Source organism: Balaenoptera acutorostrata, chromosome 15, assembly GCF_949987535.1.
Source record: "Balaenoptera acutorostrata chromosome 15, mBalAcu1.1, whole genome shotgun sequence".
NCBI lineage: Eukaryota > Metazoa > Chordata > Mammalia > Artiodactyla > Balaenopteridae > Balaenoptera > Balaenoptera acutorostrata.
Genome location: NC_080078.1, coordinates 62,999,226 through 63,025,399, shown reverse-complemented (window position 1 = coordinate 63,025,399; position 26,174 = coordinate 62,999,226). Strand labels below are relative to the sequence as shown.

The window sequence follows — 26,174 nt, the reverse complement described above, 5'->3', positions numbered from 1 at the left end:
TAGTAATTCTACTCTTGGGTATAGAGCTCAAAGAAATTTTCACACAGCTCCATAAGGGTCATGCACAAAGATGTTCATCACAGTGTGGTTTATGGTAAGAGGGAACTGGAAGCAACCTGAGTGTCCATCACTGGGGGAATGAATAAATAAAACAGTGGATGCTCAGCTTGGAATATTTTGTGGTGGTTGGATGTAATAATTTAGGTTTTTACACAGCAACATGAGTAGATCTTTTTTTTTTAAATAAATTTATTTATTTTTGGCTGCGTTGGGTCTTCATTGCTGCGCGAGGGCTTTCTCTAGTTGCGGCAAGCGGGGGCTACTCTTCGTTGTGGTGCTCGGGCCTCTCATTGCGGTGGCTTCTCTTGTTGCAGAGCACAGGCTTTAGGCATGCGGGCTTCAGTAGCTGTGGCTCGCGGGCTCTAGAGCGCAGGCTCAGTAGTTGTGGCGCACGGGCTTAGTTGCTCCATGGCATGTGGGATCTTCCCGGACCAAGGCTCAAACCCGTGTCCCCTGCGTTGGCAGGCAGATTCTTAACCGCTGCACCACCAGGGAAGTCCCAACATGAGTAGATCTTAAAAACATATTATGGAGTGAAAAAGGAAACAACAGAATGAGATCCTTATACAATACCATTTATGTAATATAAACACACACACAGAAGACATTGTACATTTTATGTCCAGGGATATATATCAACACATAGGGGTGGGTGCCTATTGTAGGGAGGGGAAGGATTGTGGGGATGTGTGGATGGAGTTTGGGGAATATAAAACAAAGTTAGACATCAGAAGGGCCTTTCATGGATCAGTTATGATGGGATGGTCATTTGCCACGAACTGAGTATAACTCATGGAACTCTCTGGATCTGAAGCCCTAATAATAATAATGATATTATTTTAACAATGGTGATAATAGTACCTACCTCACGGTAAGTGCCCTGTGTCTGGCCATGGAAGGCCATGTAAAGTTCTACAAATTTTAGCTCTTCTATGCAATTCTCTTGCCTCTTCTCAGGGCTTCTTTCTTTCAGCCTCTGAGCCTTTACTGAGGCTGTGCTGAGTCCTGTCCTTATGCTGACTTCTCTTCCCCTCCAACCCTGTCTTCAGACTTCTTTGACTGCCCCAGATGCGATGGCTTGTCTGCGGAATCTTGGGTACTTTTCATTTGGGCCTCGAGCACTGAGCCAGGCTGTAATAGAGCTGTGAGGGGCAATTCCTATTTCCTCCTCCCAAACTGTGAGCTCCCTGAGGGCCTTCTCACCTCCACCTCAGTTCCTGTCCCGTTGCACACAGGTAAAGACAGGTAAACTGAGTCAGAAAGTGTTCGATGTGGAAGGGAACAGCATTTATTGAGTGCTTATCATGTGCTAGACCCAGCACTAAGGTCCTGACCTTCAGTAATCCCTATGACCCCCCTGTGAGGTGGGTGGGGCCGACTTCATGGTCAGAAGAGGAAATGGAGACACAGAGAATCTAGAACTGCTACCAGACAGGAGGCCTAGCCTGTCTGGCTCCAAATGCAAGATCTGAACAAGCAACCTGTTCAGAGCCTTAGGGCCAGGACTGGGACCCAAATCGTCCACCTCTGGGTTGACTCTCAGTAGAAAGAAACCTCTATTCCACACTAACGATCTAATTCCACCTGCGAAGGGGAGACCCTGCCCTTTAGAGCTTTAAAAAGACCCTCTACACCATTTAGTATGGTCAGTTTGAGGTAATATCTAAGGGGAATCAGGAGACTCCCTCAAGTCCCTTCTCTTGAACCTGTTTCTCAAACTGTAAAATAAGAGGAACAGAGGTCTTTGGGCTCTGAGAATTATTTTCTCAACCGGCCAGCAGGTGGAGCCCACTCTTCATCCCTCCCTTGGCCTCCAGAAAGCTGCGGAGTCTCGAGGAGGAGGGAGAGTCCAGAGGCTAGTGGGACAAAGAAGTTCGCAGTCCACCCCAGCCGGCCTAGGGGCTGCCAAGTCCCGGTTAGGATCCCGCCCCCTGCAGGACATTCTCGGTACTGCAGGGACCGGAGCCCCGGGAGTAGGGACAGAGACCCCGGGAGGGTGGAGCCCCGGTTTGGGGTTTGAGTAGGAGGTCTGCGGATGGGGTCCCACAGGCAACGGCGAGTGAGACTCAGGGGAGGGGTTTTGGGGCCACCCCCTTCCCCGCCCTCCGCATGGGCGGTGGCACAGGCTACAGGTAGTTGTCCTCGGCCGCATCGGCCCCGCTCGGGGAGCCCCGGGCCTCCTCGTCCGTGCTTTCGTCGTCGTCGTCTGGGGCCAGCGCCTCGATGTCGTGCGTGATGTCGGCCAGCAGCCGGTGGAAGGCCTGCGCCTCGGGCCGCTGGGCCGCGCCGTCGTAGCTGCGCACGGCCGACGCCGACGTGGAGCTCATGCTGCGCTTGATGCGGCCGAAGCTGTCGGTGAGGATGCCGCCCTCGCGGATGCCCACGCCCTCCAGGAAGCCCTCGAAGTAGCCGATGTCCTGGTCCGGAATGAAGGGCCGCATCCCTGCAGGCCGAGGGGCAGGGTGATTCCTCGGGGTCAACCCTTCCCCTCCCACAGAAGAATCACAGGAGAAATCACCTTCTCTGGGGAGCAGAGTTCAAATCCCCACCCTGCCGCTCGCTGGCTGTGTGACCTTGCACAATTCTTTGACTCTCTGAGCCAGAGAATAATGGCATAATGCTCCGCACGCAGTAAATGCTCACTACATGTTAGCTTATTATTGTTATTATTATTATTATTACATTCCCATTTGTTAGTTGTGTAACACTCCTCCAATAATTACTCTGAGCCTTACTTTCCTCGCCTGTAAAATGGAGATAATTACACCTGTTCTCTCGGTAGGTCTGTGAGGATTAAATAAAGTACTTAACACACACTGAGTGCCCCATTTGACTTCCATTTTACTTCTGTCACTACTTACTAGCTTTGTGACTTATTTATGTACTTTGCTTCTCTAAGCCTCAGTTTTCTCATCTGCAAAATGAGGGCAAATCATAGTTTCAACTTCCCAGAACTGAGGGCGTTCAATGAGATGATCCTTGGCACTACACACAGTAACTGCCCAATACATGTTAGCTTAGTAAGATTATCGTTCCTGTTGCTGTTATCACTAGCCCTCCTTACTAGCTCTGTGACCTTGGAAGAGTTCCTTAGCCTCTCTGAGCCTCAGATTCCTCATGGAGCAAAATGGGAAGAATCATATCCTCTCCCAGCTTTGCTGTGAAGGTGAAATGGTTACACCTGTGCTCTCTCTCCCGGCTCTGACAGCAGGCAAGTCTCTTCCCCTCTCTGCACTTTGGTTTCTTTGTGTGCCTCATGGATCTCACGATGTCGGCTTTATGGGAAGCCGAAGGCTAAAGAGTAAACACTCCCAGCCTGGGCAGGGGGCTCACCAAGCAGGAGGAACTTGCGCCGGTCTCCGTAGAGCTTCAGCAGGCCTGCGCAATAGTCCTGGATGGGCAGCCCCAGCCGGTAGTCCCGCAGCAGCAGCGCAAACTGCTGGATCTCAGGGGGCCCCAGCTTACTCCGCAACTGTCAGGGACACCATTCGAGATTAATCCCAAGAGCAACCCCCACCCAACCCCTGCCTGAAAGACCCAGAGCCCTCGCTAAGGGTGTATCCAGCCCAGCCCTCCTGTGAAAACCCGGCCTACTGGGGGACATCCAGACCCCTTGGGCTGCATCTAAGAATGGGATGTGGACTCAAGCTGCCCGATTTCAAATCCTGGCCCCTTCACTGACCAGCTCTGTGATCGTGGGTAGGTGACAACCTCCTTAACCCTCGCTTTCTTCATCTGCAACGTGAGGAGTGAGGATAATGAAGGCATTTCCTTCTTGGGTTGTTGAAAGGATGAAAAGAAATGATGTATTAAAGGTGCTCAGAACAGTGCCTGGTATAAAGTCAACACTCAATGCTAGTTGACATTACTTAAGGCCTTTCACAGCTGACTCCGTTTGCTCTCCTAACCTCATGCCCTGCCCTGACCTCTGAGGTCTTATGCTTCAGTTATGTCCAGGATTATTCATGATGCCTGAAATACCCCATGTGTTCTCCAGGCCTTTGCTTATGCTGTTCGCACTGCCTGCCCCAGCTCACCGTGACCATGTAATCCTGCAACTGCTCGAGGCCCAGGCTGCTGTGGTCGCTGCCGCTGCAGTGGGAGCCGTGGAAAGAGGGTGTGGACGTGCCGCTGTAACAGGCTTCAAATGTGTCCTGAGAGCCATTGCTGCAGAGACAGGGGGGGAAGGGGCCCTCACTCGCCTCCCTCCAGCTCCTCTCCACCTGGTAGGCTGAAGGTGGGAGGGCGCAGCCACCAGTGCTCTGGGCCTGGGGCTTCATCCTATATCCCATTTTGGCCTTCGAGGCCCCATATGATCTGGCCACGCACCACCTCTCAAGCCTCATCTCCCCCTTGCTGTTTGTGCTCAGGTCACCCTGCCTTCTGTCTTTTCTTCTAATACTCCAAGTACCTCCTCGCCTCTGGGCCTTTGCACATGCTGTTCCCTCTGCCTGGAATGCCTCTCTTTCCCTGTCTTTTGCTCAGCTAACTCTTCCTCACCATTGGATCTTAAATGTCACCTCCTCAGGAAAGTTTTCCCTGATCCCTCTAGAATGGGTTAGACCCTCTGTCAAATGTGGTCACAAAGTCTGTAAGTCTACCCATGACATGAAGGCCTTTCCGATGCCCCCACCAGACCTCCTCTCTAACCACTCTGTCCTTCACACCCTCTGCTGCAGCCATAGTGGCCTCCTGGCTGCTCCTCAAACATGCCAAGTGGATCCCACTCCAGCATCCTTGCACTTGCTGTTCCCTGTACCTGGAGCGCTCTTCCCGCTTTTATCTGTCAGGTCTCAGCTCAGGTGTCATCACCTCGGAGAGGCCCTCCTGACTCCCCAGATGAGGTGGGTTTCCACAGCCGCACTCTCAGCACTCTGAGCTTCTCTTGAGTGTTTATCACTGTTGATGCTTATTATTACTAAACAATGATTTCATTGTCTGCTGTGCTACCTTGTAAACCATGCAAGAGCAGGGACCTGGTTTTCTCTGTTTGTTGAGTACCTACTATGTGCCAAGCACAGGCCTTGTCCTTGTCTTGCTCCCCACTGTATCCCTAGCACAGAGCACAGTGCCTGGCACATGGTAGGTACTCAATAAATACTGCTTAAATAAAAGTCAACCTTGGGCTCCTGCCTCCTGGCCTCTACATTGTTCCAGAACCATCTTCAATTATTACCTCCAGAGAAGCAGTGTAAGCTTAGTGTGGATTCTGGAGCCAGCCTGTCTGGGTTCAAATCCCAGGCCTACAACTTACTAGCTGCTTTACCTTGGGTCAAGTTACTTAACTTCTCTATTCTTCAGTTTCTCTATCTGTAAAATGGGATGATAAAAATTGGTGTCGGGCTTCCCTGGTGGCGCAGTGGTTGAGAATCTGCCGGCCAATGCAGTGGACACGGGTTCGAGCCCTGGTCTGGGAAGATCCCACATGCCACAGAGCAACTAGGCCCGTGAGCCACAACTACTGAGCCTGCGCATCTGGAGCCTGTGCTCTGCAACAAGAGAGGCCACGATAGTGAGAGGCCCGCACACCGCGATGAAGAGTGGCCCCCGCTCACCGCAACTGGAGAAAGCCCTCTCACAGAAACAAAGACCCAACACAGCCAAAAATAAAATAAATAAATAAATAAAAAATTAAAAAAAAAATTGGTGTCGTAAGAAACAGAGGAGTTAATATTTGTAAAGTACTTAGAGTCATGGACTAGGCAGTAAATAAACAGTAGCTACTGTAATGTTGCTATGTTGATTTTAAAAATGAAGTGCATTATAGAATAGCACTTGGCAGACAGCAAGTTCAAAAGTTAGTCATTGTCATGACTGTCATCTCTCTAGCAGATAGCGGGTTGTTTAAGGACTGGCCTAAGAGTGCACAGTATTAAGCAAGTATATTGCTGCTGAAAAGGGGGGCGGGGGGAAGTAAGGCCTATATCATTGGCAGAGACTGTCCCTTGTCAAGCCAAAGGCCTTAGTAACAGAACTAAGGTGACCAATTTGTCCCAGTTTTCCTGGGACTTTCCTGGTTACAGTACTGAAACTTCCATGTTTCGGGGAACCCCTAAATCCTGGGCAAACTGGGGTGGTCGGTCACCCTAAATAGAACCCTGGACAATGTTCCCAAATGAGATTTTTTTTTTTTAAAACCTACATTTTCCAGACTTGCTTATAGCTAGTTATGGCCATGAGACCAAGTTCTGGCCAATGAGATGTAAGCAGAAGCCGTCAGGTAGGAATTCTAGCAAAGCTCTTTCTTTAAAGAGATTCCTGGTATGCTACTGTGATGGCTGGCGCTATAGCCACTATCTGGGCCCATGAGGTGACCTTGAGGATGCAAGCAAGTGTTAGAGAGGGAGGAAAATATAAGCCCGAGCCCTTAATGACCATAAGGCCATAAACTCCTTGTCTATTTTATGTAAGAGACAGGGGGAAAAAGCTTTATCCTTTTTAAAGCTACTCTTTTTTAGGATTCTCTATTCCATAGAGCCAAAACGATTTTTTGGCATTAGCTGTGATTTTGGCCTCTGCAGGCCACTGTGTCTGGATGACTGGGAAAGAGCCGCAGGCCCATGTGGACCTAGTTCTGAGTTCTGGCTGCCCTGTCTGTCTCTCAGGGGTTCAGATCCTATAAGCTGACCAGAGCCTGGGAAGTTCAGGTTACCCGCACCCTCAGGGCCTAGCATCTCAGCACAAATCAAGATGGAGTCACTTTCTCCCACCCTCTCTTGCCCATAGGGGCTCAAGGATGCCTAGATGAGCAACCCTGTTTGTGCAGGGACAGAGGGGACCAGAGTGGGGTCCCTGAGAAGGACGGTACCCACAAGGAGCTGCAGCAGCTGAAGTCGGCGTCATAGGCGTAAGTCCCATCCGTGCGGCAGCTCTCACCTGGGGGCAGCAGACAGAGGGCGGTCAGAGGCGGCAAAGCAGGGACCAACATCTCTGGCTCCCTGGGGCCCCAAGCTCAGCCCCACCCTGGAGTAAGGATGGCCGGCTGGAGCGCAAATGGCCTTGTTAGTAACTGTACGGGTGTTAGCTTTCACTCTGAGTGAAATGGGCAGCCACTGTAAGTTTCTGACCATGATTCCTGCCCCCACCGGCAACACACAGCCAACCTTGGGCAACGCACCTCTCCTCTCCTGGCACTCAACTTCCCCAAGGTTGGGACAATGCCACCTTTCTGCCTACCTCAGGGGGGCCTTGGGGAGAGCAAGCCAGGGAACAGGTGAGGTAGCGCTTTGTAAACTGTATATGTTTGAGAGAGAGAAAAAAGACCTTTGAGGGGAAGGAGCTCAAAATCATGAGGAGAAAGGAACACCAGGTACAGAGAACTTGCTCTGTACCTGTCCCTGTCATCTCAGTGAATCCAGCTGCTGGCCTCCCCCTGCCCATCGTGGCTCACTTAGCGTCACTTCCTCAGGACACTCCCCTGACTTTCCAGGCCCCGCTGGTTCCTCATTATACATTCTCATAACACAGTGTGTGGTTACATTTTATTTGTGTAACTATTTAATTACTGTCGGCCTACTTCAGCACTGCACGCCTCAGAGGGAGGGCCGCATCTGGCTTTACTCGCCAGTACATCCTGGTGATTAGCAGGAACCGACACACAGGTGTTCAAGAAATATTTGTTGAATGAATGAATTTGTTGAAATATCTGTTGAGTTATCTCATTTATTTGTCCATCATCCCTGGGAGAGTCAATGAACTTTCCCAAATTCTCCATAACCACAGTTCCCACAGATGCGAGTGCCTCCAGAAGGAAAGAGCCGGCTCCCCGTTGCCTGAGCTATGCAAACAGGGACCACGCTCAGGGGCCTGTGACTGAGGAAGTTCACTTAATGGCCCTGAAGGCAGCATGGGGAGTGAGGCTGTTGCAGATGGAAGCTTTAGAATCAGATGCATCTGGGTTTGAATCCTGACTCTGCCATTTACCAGCTGTGTGACGCTGAGATATTTATTGACTACTCTGAGCCTTAATGTCCTCATCTGTAAAAATTGTATTCATAAGGCCTCAGAGCGTTCTTTCATCCATTCAGAAAATACACCTTGAGCATCTGTCCCTGGTCCTGTGTTAGGCACAAGGGATACAGTGGCAAACAGGACAAGGTTGTTATGAGGATTAAATAAGATTTGGTACATCGGCCCTGTGCTTGGCACATAGTTGGTGATCAGCAAATACCTCTATTGGTCTCATTCTCATTCCAGCCCTTGATGAAATTCAAGGACCAGTCTGGAAATCTTGGTTTTGACCGAGAGTCCTAGTGGGATTAGATGGCTCAGTAAGCTGACAATGCATGTGCTTAGGTTTTGGCAAAGCAGGGACACCAAAAAAACAAAAGGGAGAGAGAGTTCAGCTCTGAGGGTCTCGTTCTGAAACTACGTTTGAGGTCATTATGAAATTTGACATTTTATTTTAGCGACATATCGGGGGTATGCTGTAATTGCTGTAGAGGTCAGGACCCCTAAGGGCTTTCATTGGCCCCAGTCCTGGGACATCCTCCCCTCCTCTGGCCTTCCAGGATGTTTCACAGGAGGGGCCGCCAGGAGTTGGAGTACTCACTGCGGCTGCAGAGCCACGGCCGTTCGGGCGTGGACGTGTAGTGGTAGCCGGCCCGGTCCACGCACTCGATGCTTTGGTCCCCGTAGATGATCTGGAAGACCTGACAGATGAGGGCGCAGGACTCCTCTGCAGCATCCTGGCCCAGAGAGGACAGAGCTCAGGCCTTCTCCAGGGACCAGGATGCCCCTGCTTCCTAAAAATGCAGTGTGAGGAGGCGCACAGGGGCACACGCACAACTATGGGAGCCTTTAAATCGACTTTGAGGACATTTGTCATCAAAATTATATGGCCACGCTCTGGGTGGCCTTTATAGAAATAGCCACTCACTGGCCTTTACAGAATCCAGTGACAGATGTAACTCTTCTGCCCTGAAAAATGCACACATGCACCCCAAATTTCTGGGAGGATTATGGGGCCTCCTGAAGCTTATCTAAAATAAGCCCTAATTTAGTTTAATTTACACGTAGGAAGCTGAAGCCCAGAGACCTAAAGTGATTAGCCAGGGAACCCAGGTCTCCTAATGCCTAGTAAGAGGAAAGGAAGAATTAAGTGTATGAAAATGTTAGGCTCAACAGAGTTACTACTGCTCAACATAGTTACTATGCCATATTTAGATATGAGCTTCCTGGCACCCAGGGCAAAAATGGAAGCAGGATGAACACATAAACTTCAGTCCCTGATAGAAGGAAGGCATTTAAGTTCTTGGGTGCAACTTTTTTGAGATAGCAAATTTGAAGAGGAATTTGCCTCTTTGATTTACCTCTTTAAATCTTTAAGCAAGAGACATGGAAAGACAACAACTAATGAAGAGACCAACTTCATGAAGCCACTTCTTATATTGTGCTTCTAAAAAAGCCAGTCCAGGGAGTAAATTAAAATGTAACCCAGGACAGGCATTTTGGGATGAGGGAGTGAAATGATCATTAAACCAGGATTGACCCTTATAATAGCTCTACCAAATGTACAGGGAAGAGGGCATCCTTATTTTATAATGAAAGACATGGAGGCTTAGAGTGTAAGTGACTTGCCCAGGCTCACACAGCAGGCTCATGGCTTTGGTTAATATTGGCACCCAGGTTTTTTGACTCTAACTCCTGTACCCTCCTTGGGACCATGATGCCTCAGATTGGAGGCCAGAGGCTCAGTTACTCCTAGAAAACAACCCTTATTTATTTACTTATGCCACAAATTATTATTTAGTCCCACTGTGTGGCAGGCACTGGGCCAGGCTATGGAGTCTCAGAGGTGAATTAGATGAGGCCTAAAGCCCTCACAGCCCAGTGGGATAAACAGGGTACACTGTTCCCTCTGCCTGGAATTTGCTTTCTTGACTCTTTGCCCTGCTGCTTCCTTCTCTCTTACACATTTCAGTTTAAAAGGCACAAACTCACTTTCCCTCTGGAAAATGGATCTCCTCCCTCATTAACATTGCAACCTGCTTTTCTTCTTGGTCCCCATCACAAGGCATAGTAACATAGTACCCATTAATCCATCTATTCAGTATATTTATTGAGCACCTATCATGTGCCAGGCACTGTCCTAGGGGCCAGGGATACCACAGTGAACCATCCAGAATGCACAGATGTCTTGAGATGAGGCTAGAGAGGAAATGAGGATGGTGGCTAGGCCACCATTATAAGGTAGATGGCCTTATAAACAGTTGTAAGGACATTAGATTTTACTCTGAGTGAACTGGGGAGCCACTGAAAGGTTTTGAGCAGTGACACGATGTGACTTTTGTGTTAACAGGACTGTTCTGACTGTGTGGGGGAACAGATTCTGGGCAATGGCCAAACCAGTGAGGGGTGAGTGAATGACCCAGATGGGGGAAGATGGAGCATGGACCTGGGAGTGGGGGGACAATGGAGTGTGGGGAGAAGTAGATGCACTTTGGTTATACTTTAGAAATAGGGCCAACAGAGTGGCCATGGGTCGTGTGAGAGAGATGAGCCAAGGAGTGCTGCAGGGTTTTGGTCTGAGCAATGGAAGGACAGAGCTGCCATTAATCAAGACAGGGAGAACAAGGGAAGAGCAGGCCTGGGGAGAAGACTGGGCGCTCAGCTCTGGTCGTTAGACCTTTGAACGGAGAGGCTGAGTGGAGACACAGACGTGGAGATTCGGTGGGAGGTAACATTTGGGGGAGTTCTCTCACTAAAGAAGGCCACCTAGAAATGAGTGTAGATAAAGGAGAAAGAGGATCAAGGACTAAGCCTGGGACAGTCCAACCTCAAGAGACTGGTGAGAAGAGGAGGCACCAGCTCTTGAGAAGGAGCAGCCAGGGAGGTAGGAAAACCAGGAGAATGTGCAGAGCTGGACACCAAGTGAGAAAATGTTTCAAGTCAGCACCAGAGCCTGAGTTCACTGGTTACCATCCACCTCTCTCTCTAGAGAGGCACCGTGTCTGTTTTGTTCACCATGTGGGGTTTATATATAGAAGGAGTTCAGGGCCCTGGGCCAGAGAAACAGCTTACAAGGCTCAGGGTTTGGAGGTGTCTGCTAGATGGTGAGCTCCCTAAGGGAGGGCACTAAATATGTCTTTGTTCATCTCTGTATCCATGGCACCTAGCCCAATGCCTAGCACAAGCTGGCGCTCAATGAACATGGTCAAATGAATAAAAGCAAGGGTGAATGTGGAGGATGGGGGTGGGTGGGTGGGTGGGCAAGAATGGCCGGAAGTCTTCTGCCTTGGGTGATGGCCACTGTTACCAAGAGTACAGGCTCTGAACTTCTGGGTCCCAATGCTGAAATCACCACCTGCTTCCTGTGTGATCTTGCACAAGTTGCTTAGCCTCTGGGTCTGTTTCCTTCTCTATAGAATGGGAATGGTGGTAATATTTGCCTCTAGGGGTTACTGTGAGAATGAAAGGACTTAATGCTGGTTTCCTGTCTGGCACAGGTCGGCACTGAATTCGTGCTGGTGATTACTGCCCTCATGATTGTTACTGTGGTAGTGCGGACACTGATGACTTTGGAGAAGGAGCAGGGCTGGATGAGGGGTTAGATCAAGTCTGTTTGGGCCATTTTGAGCTTTCACCCCATTGGGACAGCAAGGGGGAGGTGTCCTGGGGCTGGAGTAAAAGCCTTTTGGCGTCATGGGCACACAGGTATTATCTGAAGTTCTGGGCAGTAGGGCCAAAGGAGGGAAAAGAAAAGGGGCTGGGGTAGACTCCAGGAACCTGGGGGGTGGGGCGGTGAAGACGCGCCGGGGAGGCAGGGCGCAGGGCCGCGGGATGCCCTCGGGCTCACCCTGTTGGCCACAGCCAGGATGACCAGGTTGCAGTAGGCGTCGGGGCTGGGGTCCTGTGGGTCGAGTGGGTTGGGGCCCGGGTGGCGCCGCTCCCAGCTGCCGCCGCCTCCCGCCTGCCTCCGCTCCCAGCTGCCGCCCGGCTTGCCCGCGGCGCCGCCGCCGCCGCCGCCGCCGTGCCGCCGCTCCCAGCTGCCGCTGAACGTCTGCCGCCGCTCCCAGCTGCCCGACGCCCGCGCCCCGGCGCGCTGGCGCTCCAGGCTGCCGCCGCCGCCGCCCCCCGCCCGGGCCTCGGCGCCCGCGCTCCCGCCCCACGCCATCCGCCAGTCAAGGCTGCAGATGGTGTGGCGCCGCTCCGTGGCGCCCACCCGCCGCTTCTCGGGCGCCGCCCCGGGCGGGCCCGGGTCGCGCCCCGCGCCGCCGGGGCTGGCGTCTACTCCGGCTGGCACCGGGTCCACGCCCAGACCTAGGAAAGGCCGGGTGGCCGTCAGAAGCAGGAGATCCGGGCTGAGAGCCCCCTCCCGAGGCCAGCTGGGTGTCCTGACCCCGCCGCTGCGGGGGTGGTTGGGGGGAGAAGGGGGTCCAGCCGTGTCTGGCCCCGCCCCTGTCCTCAGGCCCCACCCCTGGCTTCAAAGTCAGGAGGCCGGACCCCGCCCCACTACTGGTCCTTACTTTTGGGTCCCGCCCCCACCCTCAGGCTCCACCCCTGGGTTTGGCAGTTCCCACCAGCCCCACCCGATCCCGACGCCCCTTGCCTCACAGACCCTGCCTTCTGGTCTGAGAGTAGTGGTCAGGCTGTCCCCTCCTTCTTTACCCTTAACTCGGACCCTGTCCCGGGTTTCAGGAACACCTCCTTGGCTTCCGGCTTCCCTTCAACCCCTCCCCTGGCCTCAGGCCCCGCCCCTAGTCTGGCAGGGTCTGGCATCTCCCACCAAGATACCCCAGCCGCGAGCTCCGCCTCCCCAGTGTATGGCCCCTCCCCTAGATGAGACTCCGCCTCTGCTAGGTTCCCTCCTAGCCTCGGAGCCTTGCTACCCTTCATCACGCCCTTTAACTTCAGGCCTCAGGATTCTGGCTTCTCTACCGTTTCGAAGATGGTGGGTCAGGCCGCCCCCCTTCAAGCCTCAACCTTGGGCTCCCTCTTCTTGCAAACAGCCATGTCCTATCCCTAGTCTCAGGGTAGTTTGGTCAGGTCTTTCCATCACCCCGTTATCCAGCCTCAGGCCCCGCCCCTGCCCCAGGTCACGCCCATGCCCAAGACTAGGTGTTGGGCCCTTTCTCTACTCCTTCACCTCCCCCGCCCCGCCCCTGCCAGGCCCCGCCTGCCGTACCGGTCTTAAGCACCAGCAGGTGCAGCGCGTCGTCCTGCAGGTAGGAGGCAGCGGCGATCTCGTGCGTGGGGATACGCAAGATGAGCTCCTCGTTGTCGCGCCAGGTGAGCAGCAGGCAGCGGGCCGACAGGCTCAGGATGCTGTCCTGCTCCGCCGTGGTCTTCAGCGGCAGCTCCTTCAGCTGCTGCGGGGTGGGTCGGATCTCCTGAGTCCCGGGGGCCTCGGGTGGGAGAGGTAGAGGACCAGACCCTGCCCTCCCCTCTCCCGGAGCCTCACCCTGGCCGTGTCCAGCAGCTGCAGGAGCTCGTCCCGGCTGGAGGGGTTCAGTGAGGAGGTGACCCAGGTGAGGTGGCCCAGGAACTGGATGGAAATGGGGCGGGGGCGGGGGTGGTGGGAAAAGAGCAGAGAGCGGTCTCCCTGAAGCCTTGGAGGACCCTGACCTCACTAACACTGTGCGGGTAGACTGAGATAAAAATATCTGAATTAATAATAATAGCCTGATAATAACTGTTATTAAAGCCATCGTAGGAGCCAGGCATAGTCCTGAGAGTTTTATGCACTCATTCATCCTCGCTTAAGGATGAGAAAACTAAGGCACAGCAAAGCCAAGTAAACTGCCCAATATTATAGAGCTAAAAAGGGCAGAACTGGACTCCACACCAGAGTCCATACTCTCACTGCTAGCTTATTTTTGCTAAAATAAGCTTATTTTATGACCATAGAGTTATTTAGCTATGGCAGAAACAAAAGTCATTAGAATAGCTTGAATTTCCTGCTTGGCCTGTGTGGCTCTGTGCACCCCAAGCACCAGTGTCAACTGACTGTGCAGGTCACTGGCCCTCTTTATGATCTTGTTGCAGAAGTCAAATGGAAAGGGAAGAATGTTGTATCCAATTAGTATATAATTTTGTCAGAAAAATGATGCCCCAAATTAAATTAATAGTAATAGTAAATTCTGCATTCATTCTTAGTTATAGCTTAATGTTATCACACTTAAATGTTATTTAATATAAGAATTAACTTTTAAAAATATTTTTAGTTTTATTCTTCTAGGTGATTCTACCAATCATACCATTTCTTTTCTTTTTATTCTCTATGAAATTTCAGTTCCCAATTTTTTACATGGATTTGTTTGTTAGCTTTTCTCTTCATATAGGGTTGCCAGGTAAAATACAAGATGCCAGTTAAACTTGGTTTTCACATAAACAACTAATATCAATACTAAAAAAGTACTCATCGCCTATCTGAAATTCAAATTTAAAAAAATGTTTTTATTGAAATATAATTGATTTACAGTGTTAGTTTCAGGTATATAGCAAAGTGATTCAAATACATATTCTTTTTCAGATTCTTTTCCATTATAGGTTATTATAAGATATTGAATATAGTTCCCTGTGTTATACAATAGGTCCTTGTTGTTTATCTACTTTATATATAGTAGTGTGTATCTGTTAATCCCAAACTCCTAATTTATCGCTCTCCCCACCAAAATTCAAACTCAACTGGGTGCCTGGTTTTGCTAAATCTGACACTCCTACCCCCATATCAGTCTTTATTGGGTAGTGAGGATTCTCCACTGCTCCTTCATGGTGTTCATGAAATAGAAGTAAAGCCCTTGAGTTGGCCTAAGTCCATGTGGCCTGCAGAACTGGCTTCCTTTAAGCTGGACACTGTCCAAGTAGCAGCAACGTCACTGCAGTAAAATCTCACAGGACGGTCTGGCTTTTTGGTGCACAGGGCACCTTCCCATCTGCTCTCCCCTTGGGGTAGGCTTTGAGCCCCATGTTGAGATGGCAACACTGAGGCTGAACAGGTGGAGGTCACTTGCTGAGGGTCCCCAGCATAATTCAGGGGCAAGGCTGCCTTGAACCCAGGCCTCTTTCCCCTGAGCCTCCCCTGTGTGAGACGGGGCTGGCCAGGGGTTGGTGTGGGGGAGAGGTAAGGTCTTTCCTGATGGGGTCCAGAACATGCCTCCCTAAAATATGGCATCTTGGCACATTGAATATCTTAAGCTGAAGGAGTTTGAGAAAACGGCAGAAGCAGGAAGGTCACTCTAGCTTCCCCCACCTCACCCATCTTCCGTGAAAGCAGGCGATAAATCTCCCTGGTGAAGGGTACCCTCCTTTCAAGGTACCAGTAGGAAGGGAGACATCCTTATCACCAGGGACAGGGAATTAAGGGCCGAGAAGTCTGTATAAACAAACCTTGTTCCTCTTTCACCATTTACCACCCCCCTCCAAACCCCTCTGCCTTGTCCATTCTTCACAGATTTATTGTTTCTTTGTCAAAAAGTATAAAAGCTTCCTGCTCTGGTCACTTCTCAGGGTCTTCCATTCTCTTCTGAAGGCTCTCATGTACATGTGAAAACTTAATAAAATGTGTGTGCTTTTCTCCTGTTAATCTTTGTTCAGTTTAATTTTCAGATCCAGCCAGGTAACCTAAGAGGGCTGAGGAAAACTTTCCCCGCAACCCCTTACCTCAAGATTCTTCCCACCCCTCCTCCTCATCCCGCACGTACCTTGACCTCTTTCTCCAGATAGTCACACAGCAGAATCTGGGGGTCGATGAGGTAGTCGGGGGGATAAAGGGGCATCGAATGCAGGGGCCGGCGGCTCACACTGCTTCGAAAGGCTGCCCGGCGCCCAGCCTTCGGGAACACCAGCCTCCGGATGGGGGACACGAAGCCCTGGGAGAGGCAGGGGCGTGGGGGGAAGAACAGTAATAACAGCAACTGACTTGATCTTATTCAGCACTTATATGTGCAGCCTTTTACTTACATTACCTAATTTAATTCTTACAAAAACTCTGCAGAGGGGGTAGCTCTATGATTCCGTTTTATAGATGGAGAAACAGCCTCAGAGAGGGAGCTAGCTAATAAGGTCACCAGCTAGTAGTGGTAGAACCACTAGTTCACCTTGGGCAGTCTGGCTCCAAACCTTCCATTCTAAACACGCAGGTGAGGGTAGAAGCCCTGTGCAGGCCCAGGCTGAGGTTTAAGGAACCCCCACCCAGGCTGGGGCAAGTACAGAAAAATATTAACATTCAATGTGGCTGAGTGGTGGGTGCATAGGTATTTAAGCTATTTTCTGTGCTTTCCTAAGTATTAGAAATGGTTAACAGGTACCTTGAAGTTTAATCCAGTGGGCACCTGCATAAAAATGGCCTGGATCAAGGTTAAAGGAGCAAATTTCAGGGCCCCAGCCCAGCCCAACAGAATTTAAACTCCCAGGGAAGTGTGAGCACTGCTCTAGAGCGGTGGTTCTCAGTGTGTGGTTCCTGGGTCTCCACCAGCAGTAGCAGCAACATCGCCTGTGAACTTAAGAGAAATCTACATTCTTGCGCTCCATCCCAAACCTATTGGATCAGAACGTGGGATGAGACCCAATGATCTGTGTATTAACAAGCGCTCCAGGTGATTCTGCTGCAGGCCCAGCTCAAGTTTTAAAATCAGTATCATGGAGCCTGGATGAAGTACGTGGAAGCTCTGAGAAATGACAACAAGCGATGTGGGAACGGGCCTTCCAAGCAGAGGGCACAGCATGTGCAAAACGCTGGGGGCTGCAAGGGTGAGCACGAGCCTGGAGAAGGTGTGTTGTAGCTGTGGCTGAATGACGAGATGAACAAGTCTTAGAGGGCTCGAATGCCGGCTGTGGAGCCAGGACTTTATCCTGTATATGGGAGTATGTGTATATGTGTGAGTGGAGTGGGGAGGTAAATGTTTTGTCTGTGGCCCTCAATGGCCCACCCCTGCCCACTTCTCCAGCCTCATCTCACCCCACACTGCCCCTAACTCCTGCCCTCCAGCTATAGGGCCATCTTTCAGTTCTTCCTACTTGCTACATTCCTTCCTACCATGGGGCTTTGCACATGCTGTTCCTCTGCCTAAAACACTCTTCCCTGTCCTCTTTCCTTTCACCCATCAGATCTCAGCTCAAACTGACCAGTCTAGGGCTGGGTCCCAGCACTGCGTATGGAGACTTTTGTGCAGTTTTACATTAATTGTTTTTTGAAAAAAATTAATAGTTGTCTCGCTCACTAGAATGTGAGCTTCAGGGAGGGAGCAGGGACCTTGTCTGACTTTGCTCACCAAGTGCATTATCACCAGCACCAGGCACAGTGCCTGGCACATAATAGGTGCTGAATAAATAAATGTCTATAGAAGGAATGAACCAAGAGAGAACAAGCACCTATGTCTTGTCTCCCTTCGGAGCCCTCACAGTTCATGTGGGAGTCTTTTCAAACAGCTGGATCTAGGTTTCCTGGGGGAAGAGGGCTCAGTGGGGGTGGGAGCAGGAGTTGGAATCCCAGAGGCTCCCTGGACCACAAAGACAAACAGGTGAGATGCCCAGAGAACTAGACTAGAAAATATCTGAGAGTCAGGAAGGAGTAAAGGTCTAGGGCTGGGGGGAGTGACCCCCAGGCTGAGGCCTTTGGAGCAGAACTGGTCCCTGTATAAAAATAGGGAGGGGGCAGGCTCAGTTGGAACCCAGCGGGGGGGAACCCGTAGGTGTCTCGAGCCTGGATAGGCAGCCTCATAGCACAGAATTGCCCTGGCTGAGGTCCTTCTGCCTGGGGGGAGGCAGGGAGCAGGGGAATGGGTTTGTTGGGTGGCTGTCTATCTGTCCCTCGGTCTGAGAAGCTGCAGGAGGGAACTCCCAGGAACACCAGGGAAGCAGGTTGAGAGTATCTCCCAAACTAATCTGACTGGCTGGATTTTCCTGGAAGGTGCCTGTCCATCTGCGCATTCCTGGGATGGCAGAAGCCACTGAGAGCAGGGAGATGGGTTAGGGAATTTTGAGCCCAAATGTCTGGCTGCCCAAGTGTGGGGAGGAAGGTCTTTCCCAATAAGAAGAAAGGCTCTCCTGACGCCACTCACTGCCTATCACCCCCCTCCTCCCCCCAGGCTTCCCACTTCTCCAACTCCGGGGACATTTCTCTACCCCGCACCCCTTCCAACCTCCCACCTACCTTTTTCCCTTTCTTGACTTCATATTCCATGGTGAAGTGTCCCCTCCACTCCTGCCACCCTCCTGGCCACCCCCCTCCACCTTCTCCCCCCACGCAGTTCCTTTGTTCTTTTTCCTGCCTCGTCGGAAACTCCACCAGTCCCAGAGTTCCTGCCCCTCCCATCTGATAGTGAGCGGTGGGGTGTGGGGTGGGTGGAGAACACAGCCTTGGGACCCTCCAGCTGAACAGTGGAAGCCCTGCCAGAGCAACTGGCCTGGGGAGAAAGCCCCCAAGGCCTCCAGTCAGCAGGCTTGCTATTTAGGGGGCTTGGGAGTTGAATAAGGCTGGAAATGGTCCCCTGAATTTGGAGTCGGAAAGTCCCAAATTCCACCCCCTCTTCTGCCACCGACCTTGCTGTGTGACCTTGGCAAGACAGGTTAGTTCCCCCTTTCACAGCCTCAGTTTCTGCCTCCCTTTTATAAATTAGGAGTAAACATTGCCTTCTTCTCTGGGCTGGTGTGGTGAGAACTAAATGGAAGTGGGTGGGAAAATGCTTTATAAACTATGGAATATTGTGTCTGAGCAAGTAATGACTTTAAAAATTAATCATTACTATTAAGGGAGGTGGTATGCATGGGCTTCAGAGACAGGCTGTTTGAGTTTGAATCCTGGCTTTGTCACTTACTAGGGTTATTACCTTGGGTCTGTAACCTCTTGTGCCTCCATTTCCCCATCTGTAAAATGGGCATAATACCAGCCTGTGACCTTGTAAGAATTAAATGCACTTAGAAAGGCTCTTGGCACATGTGAGGTACTCAATAAATATTAACTATTTACCTGTGTGTCTGTGTGTCCTGGGCTGTTTTACTGTCTCTTGAGAGAATAATATTAGAGAGGCAAGGTTCCCTCTGTGGTTCTGGACTGAGCACTTTACATATTTCATCTCACTTATTCTTCACAATATTGGGGTACCATTATTATACCTGTTATACAGATTTTTAAAACAGGCTCAATTGCAGAGGCTGACCCAAGGAGGGGACACAGTGAATGAGAGGAGGACCTGGGATTTCTGCTGGGTCTGGCTCTGATCTGAAGCCTGGTTCCTTTCCTCTAGGGCCTATGCCCTCTGTGTGGCCCACCCAGGACAGTTGGAAGGGTTCTGACTGACCCCTCCTTACCTTGCCATGACCCCTGGGTTCTGGAGACCTAAGTCCTGGAACTGATTTGCTGTATGATCCAGGGAGGTTGCTTACTGTAAGCTCCCTGGGCCTCAGCTTCCTCATCTTTCCAACGGGAACAATAATCCCCTAAACCCTGTCCTGCAGTCAGAGACATGGCAGGAAAGACATCAGGCCGTGGATAAGAAGGCAGTTGGAAATTATGAAGTGCAGGGGCCAATGCATAGGATTGTTCTGAGTTTTTCCTAAAAGCCTGGGTGTGCCAGGTTAGTGCCAGTGGGAGCGAGGGTCAGAGCTCCCCACTGCCTCTGGGTGTGAGAGCAGACGGAGACTCCCAGACACCAGCCTTCCCTCTTCCCCTCCCTCCCTTTTTCGGGGGTGGGGAAATGGCCCAGGCTGCTTAGTGCTAGCTCATACAGCCGCCCCCTCCTGCTCCCCTACATCCTGCCAGTCACCTCCCAACAGCAGGAAGTGAGATCTCCCTTCGTTCCCCGGGCCAACAGGAAGAGGCCAGGTTGTGCTACCCAATCCCTGACTGCCCCAGACATCAAACTCCCAGTTAACCCCTGAGCAGGTCCTGAATTCCCACCCTCAGAGTGGCAGCAGGGAATGAAAGGCTGTCTCTTGCTTTGGCACCTCCAAGACTGACTTTTTTTTTTTTTTTTTTTTAAAGATTTTCCTGATGTGGACCATTTTAAAAGTCTTTATTGAATTTGTTACAATATCGCTTCTGTTTTATGTTTTTTTGATTTTTTTGGCCGCGAGGCATGTGGGATTTTAGCTCCGTGACCAAGGATTGAACCTGCACCCACTGCATTGGAAGGTGAAGTCTTAACTGCTGGACCTCCAGGGGAAGTCCCCCATGACTGACTTTTGCAAGCCTTTTCTTCTCTCTGAGCCTCAGTTTCCCTATCTGTAAAATGGGGATGTCTGTTATTCCTGGAATAACTCCAAACATCACTCAACTGCTGGGAATCTCAAACAGGACAAGAAGTGTTCTGAATGCCACTAAAAAGAGCAAACTATCTCTGTGTTCCCTGCAGTGCCCACCCCAGGGCCATGAACAGATCAAGTGCTTAGTACATGTCAGTGGAAATGGGCGGAGACAGGTGGACCTAGGTTCAAATGTGTATGACCTTGAACCAGTAGTTTCTCTCGGAGTCCCAGAGTCTCGTGTTTCAAAAGCAGGATAATGATGGTGCTTGCCTCAGAAGTCTGCTGCAGGGATTAAATGGGATCAGAAGCATACAGTGGTAACACTTATTAATAAAGTTGCTTGTGAATCAAAAAAGAGGTGAATAAAACAAAGTCCATGCCCTCAAGACTTAACAGTTGTGGCGAATAGGATTCACCTCTTTTGAGCCACCTCCAATTGTTTGGCAGGGGCTGCCCTGGAGTGCTGATTAGAAAAACCAGATCTACTCCCAATGAAAAAGGGATTGCCATGGGATGGTGGGTGTGTGGGGAATGTGGCAGCTGGTGTACAGTGCGTATGCTGACCCCTAAACTGGTGAGAGAGAAAGACACACAGGCAAAGAACTCTGATACAAGGCAAGCGACTTGTTTGGGGAAGGTAGAATCAGGAGCCATTCACCAAGCCTGTGGCATTCAAGCCAGACTTTGAAGGGCGTATGGACAGGAAGGTCGCTCCAGGCAGAGGGAACAGCGTGAACACTCAGTGCCTGAGATGCGACACTTTTGGCTACCAAGAATAGACTATCCGATCAAAAGTGGCTTAGACATAAGGGAAATTTATTATCTCCCAAGACAAAGCCCAATGGTAAGTGATTTTAGGGCTGGTTAATTGAGCAGCTCAAAAATGGCATCAAGTTCCTTACATCTTCTGCTTTGCTGGTGTTATAGACTGAATTGTGTCCCCCCCACCAAAAAATTTATTTATTGAAGCCCGCACACCCAGTACCTCAGAATGTGGCTGTTTGGGGGGAGAAGACCTTTAAAGAGGTGATTAAGTTAAAATGAGGCCATAGTGTGGGTTCTAATCTAATTTGATTGGTGTCCTTATAAGACGAAATTTGAACACACAGACACCAGGGGCGCGCACACACAGAGGAAAGATCACCTAAGGACACAGTGAGAATGCTGCCATCGGCAAGCCAAGGAGAGAGCCTCAGAAGAAACCCGTCCTGCTGACACCTTGATCTTGGACTTCTAGCCTCCAGAACTGTGAAAAAATAAATTTCCGTTAAGTCACCCAGTCTGTGGTATTTTGTTATGGGAGCCCTAGCAAACTAACACAGCTGGCAAGAGGGCTGTAGCAGTTGTAGGACCAATACAGACATGATACTACTCATCATTATTCTGGTTGTGATGCTATCAACCCTTGATGAGGCCAAGGGTTTCCCCTTCTTGTGTGTCTTTTTATCGAGAAGGAAAACCTTTCCCAGAGATTCTTCAAAAGACTTCCCTTAGGAATCTAGGGGTCAGATGTATTAGCCAGGATATATTTCAGCTTTAACAAAGACCCAAATAACAGTGGCTTAAACGTGATAGAAGTTGATCTCTTCCACCACATAAGCAGTCCAGGGCAGGTATAGCAGCTGCATGTGTCCAGGACCTAGGGGCTTCCTGTCTCGCTGCTCCACCAGGCTAGGGTTTTGCTTTCAACTTCAAGTTGGCTCTCCACACAGCTGCAGTCAAGCCAGTAGGAAGGGTAAACTGAGCCAGAGGAGAGCACAGCTCCTCCCTCTAAAGGGATGACCTGGAAGCAGCACAAAGTTCTACTGCTCATATCCCATTGACCGGAACTCGTTTCCATGGAAACGCCTAATTGCAAAGGAAGCTGGGAAATACAGTCTTCTATTCTGAGTGGCCATGTGCCCAGCTAATAATTCCTTTATAGAAAAAGGGGGGGCACGGATACTGGGGGACATATAGCAGTCTCTGCCTCACAGAATTGGGTCACATGGCCCTGCCCCCTCCAATCCTCAGTCAGGGGAATTAACTTGGACCAATGGTTCTCAAACTTGGGTGTGCCTCAGAATCCCCGGGAAGGCTTATAAAAACATGGTGCTCCCCACCCACACAGTGGCTGATTCAGTAGGTCTGGGGTGGGCTCTGAGCATCAGCATTTCTAACAAATTTCCTGGTGATGCTGCTCTGGGGACCACACTTTGAGAACTACTGTCTTGCCTCCTAAGGCCAGGTAGGGGCTACATTCCCTGAGCACTTGGGCTGGGGGCTCCTAGGAAATGGGGCTCTACCTGCATGAGAGAATGGTGAGAAAGGGCATTGGGTGGCAACCAGGAGAACCTCACAGAAACAGGAAGATGGTGGTTTAGAGAAGCTATGAGGTCTAGGTGGGGTGATGTTGGAGGTGAGGATTAAGAGGTATTTTGGGTCCAGGTTGTGAAAAGTCAGCATCTTGCCTACTAAAGAATGTCACCAGCCATCTGGCTCTACAAGAATTGAGTCATTAGGCACTGCAGTCACTGACCTTTAACACACCCTGAAAGGAGATCAGGAATGAGGCACTCTGTGCTCTGGGAAAACTGGCAGAACAGACCTTCAGATAGTTACACATTTTCAGGAGAAAATTTTTATGCACCTGGATTCTTGCATCTTCCCATACTTCGAAAAGCACTAAAACCATTAACTAAGATATCTGTTCCTTGAGACTAGCAGCAACATTCTACCGAGATGTGTGCTTGGTTGCACGTAACTCCCTTCACCAAAATCACATATATACTGATGTCCCCCCTTACCTCTTCGGGACAGTTTCTCAGAGCTAGCTAAGAGGCAGTCTCCCAGGCTATAGTCCTCAATAAGACTCTTTTTCTTTTTTTGTTTTAAAGTTTATTTATTTATTTTAGGCTGCGTCGGGTCTTTGTTGCTGCGTGAGGGGTCCCTCCAGCTGCGGCAAGCAGGGGCTACTCTTCTCTGCGGTGCGCAGTCCTCTCACTGCGGTGGCCTCTCTTGTTGCGGAGCACGGGCTCCAGGCATGCGGGCCCCAGCAGTCGTGGCTCGCGGGCTCCAGAACGCAGGCTCAGCAGTTGTGGTGCACGGGCCTAATTGCTCCGCGGCATGTGGGATCCTCCCGGACCAGGGCTTGAACCCATGTCCCCTGCATTGGCAGGCAGATTCCCAACCACTGCGCCACCAGGGAAGGGAAGCCCCTCGGTAAGACTCCTGACTCACAGCTTTTACCTTGTGCGTTTTTTCAAAGTTGACAATCTTTATTCTGAAGGCCCTGGGGAGCCATGGGAGATTGTAAAGCCAGGAAATGTCATGGTCACATTTGGGGGAGGAAACATTAAAGCAATGGTCCTCAAAGTGAGGTTCTTAGACCCCCTGGTACTAGATCCTCTGGAGAGCCTTTAAAATTCATATTCCCAGGCATGCTCTATCCCCCACCTCCAGTTATGGGGATAGAAATCTGCATTTTAAATAACCCCCCTCTACCTCAGGTAATTCTGATGCATTTTGAAGTTTGAGAACCACTGGTTTAGAGGGTGGAAACCCTGGAGGTAGGGAGATCTCTTAGGGGCAATGCCCTCTAGAATGTAAGCTCCAGGAGGGCAGCGATCATGACTGTTTTATATCTTTCTTATTCACTGTGTCTTAGAAGAGTGCCTGGCACGTAGTAGGTACTCAATAAACATTTGTTTTAGCGGCATTAGGAACTTCGGTCTAGGTCCTGACTTTGCCACGGACTGATTCTGTGACCTCTAGCAAGTCTGTCCCCAGTCCCTTTTTTCCCTTACCTGTAAAACGAGGAGTTTGGAGAAAATCCCTAAATTTTTGTCCCCACCCACCATTCTGATTGAGTGATTGAGGCCCTGTCCAATCAACAGGGAGCTTTGTGCGCTGCGGTCCTCTTGCAGCCAAATGCCTTTGTCTCTTAATTGAGCCACAGGAGCCGCAGGGGCTGTGGCAGAGGGTATCCTTTCTCCCCGCACCCTCCTTCCTCATCTTCTTTCTCTGGCGCAGAATAGCCAAAACAATAAGACGCAAACAGCACGTACTGAAATGACTTTTAATATCTCATGTTGCAGCAAAATTAAAAATATACAAAAAGTTTGTGGTGTACAAAAGAGTCTCAGTACAGAAGTCCCAGCTTGGGGTCCCCACCCCCTCCTGGGGGAAGGGCAGAGGGGTGAGTGGGGTCGGGACTGAGGATGGCACAGATGCAGTAAATACCAGGAGGTGGGATCGGGATTGGAAACACTACTGGGCAGGGGTGGGGGCCGACTAAGGAGGGAAGAATCTGGACAGGAGAATCACCCGGAATTGTGCTGAGGGAGGGAAATTAGCCCCTCGGGCATGGCTAGTGGTTCCTGGAGTTGGAGAAAAAGTGGAAGAGGGGGCATCAGGGCTGGGGGTGTTCTGGTGGGACCCCGAAGAACCTGGGCTCTGATCCCACCCTCCCAACTCACTGTGTGACCTTCCGCTGGCCACCTCTTCTGGGCCTTCCCCTTCAGAAGGGGAAGGATGATTCAACAGACGCTGGATGATTAAACCACTGATTCCTAACTTGGGGTCCCAGAGGCAAGAATGGGGCCCACAAGTGCTCTTGAGAATTATGTATTAAATGCCAACAGAATACAGATATTCCCCCCACCTTTAAGCCCTAGAAGCTAACTCAAGGCCTTGGAAGCATTTATCTGCAATCAGAAGCTCAGTTTGAGTTAATTTAATGTGGGAAAATTAATTATCCTTCAAGAAGTGAGGCTAGTTTGGGAGAAGAATCTCCCAAACTATAGGATTTTCAGGGGTGAAAATAATAAGGGGGGATCTGGGAACCATTCAGGTCCCTTCCAGCTAGTTTATGACTGGTTCACAAAAGACAGTGGGTTTGGGGGGCTGTTCAGATGGGGTCCCTCCAAGTGTGGTTGTTTAGCCAACCAAATGGAGACAGGCCTGGTTTGGAGTCTGGGATTTGGGTGAGAGGGAGATGGAAGAATATCCTTTTCCTACCTAGTGCCTTTCTCACCCCCTTAGCCTCAAGCTACCCTCCACTCTGGGATTACTGCAGGTGCCCCAGGGCCCACCCCCCTTCAGCCTGGCCTGGGGGTGCCCTTAACGACGATTGTGCATAGAATAAAGACCAGGATTGCTAGGGAGAAGGCAGCCCCTTTCTTGCTGGGAGAAGGGAAGGGTAGAGGAAGCCGGGCACAGCAGGTCCACACCCCACCCACACACACATACCGGGGAGTTTTCTGCTTCCAGGAACCAGGCCATCCCTAGATCAGGCCTTCCTCTCCCACTTCCACAATTTCCTGCTGTTCCTCCCCTGGCCTCTACCTGCAGCAACCAAGAACCCGGGAATGTCCTAGCCCCTCCCCAACCAGAAGGGCACTTTAGAGTCTTTTTCCCCCAGCCCCAGGGTCTCAGAAGCCCCTCTGGTTGGGAAGGGGGACCGCAGACCCTATCCCCACTGCTGCCCACGTGGCTTGGCACTCACTCCATCTCTTTCACTGAGACATTACAAAGAACGGAAGTACAGAAATTGATAGCTTCTCCCCCTGTGGGCCATATCTGGGAGGGAGCCATCCTCAGAGTGCCAAAGGGTGGCATGGCCCAGCACAGGATGGGGCAGTTGGGTCCTGGCTTTCAGTCCTCTGCCTGTACCTGAACTCTCCCCCTACCCAGTGCAGGTTCCTCCTACCTGGGGGCCCCCAAACTGGAGAAGACCCCAGTCCTTACACTGCCCCCTGTCAGTCACTGTAGGGGCCTGCAGCCCTTATCAGATGATGGTTCCCAAGCCAGGGACCTCGTGGATGCCCAGACCTCCCTGGCCTTTTCAGTCGAGAGGGCGTGGGGCCAGTTCTCAGGTGGCCAGGCCATAGGGGTTTAGGGTTGGACTAGAAAAGTCTCAAAGGAGTTTCCAGACTCTTCAAGGCTTC

General features: G+C 50.8%; 1 protein-coding gene across 4 annotated transcripts; it reads right to left on the bottom strand.

Annotated features, from left to right (window-relative positions):
* Window positions 1-503: 503 nt before the first annotated feature.
* Window positions 504-18,213, bottom strand: CCM2L (CCM2 like scaffold protein). Of its 4 annotated transcripts, XR_009005496.1 has the most exons (11): window positions 18,155-18,213; window positions 15,705-15,872; window positions 13,463-13,546; window positions 13,187-13,370; window positions 11,858-12,321; window positions 8,612-8,747; window positions 6,873-6,936; window positions 4,098-4,227; window positions 3,394-3,532; window positions 926-2,503; window positions 504-574 (listed from the first exon to the last, which is right to left on the bottom strand). XR_009005496.1 is itself a non-coding variant. In XM_057529908.1 (10 exons), exons 1-10 carry the CDS (start codon window positions 18,182-18,184, stop codon window positions 2,187-2,189), a joined length of 1,716 nt encoding a protein of 571 aa, XP_057385891.1. In that variant the 5' UTR covers window positions 18,185-18,213; the 3' UTR covers window positions 584-2,186. The 4 variants fall into 4 exon arrangements, 3 of the variants coding, with proteins under 3 accessions (XP_057385891.1, XP_057385892.1, XP_057385893.1); XM_057529908.1 differs by lacking the exon at window positions 504-574 and having other exon boundaries at window positions 584-2,503; XM_057529909.1 differs by lacking the exons at window positions 504-574; window positions 13,463-13,546 and having other exon boundaries at window positions 584-2,503.
* Window positions 18,214-26,174: the final 7,961 nt, after the last annotated feature.

Excerpts from the sequence above, each read along its gene's own strand:
- CCM2L (XM_057529908.1), bottom strand. The coding sequence starts at position 18,184 with ATGGAATATGAAGTCAAGAAAGGGAAAAAG. Across the intron at positions 4,228-6,872 it reads TTCAGCTGCTGCAGCTCCTT|CAATGGCTCTCAGGACACAT; the intron begins GTGGGTACCGTC and ends CTGTCTCTGCAG. Across the intron at positions 2,504-3,393 it reads GCGCAAGTTCCTCCTGCTTG|GGATGCGGCCCTTCATTCCG; the intron begins GTGAGCCCCCTG and ends CTCGGCCTGCAG.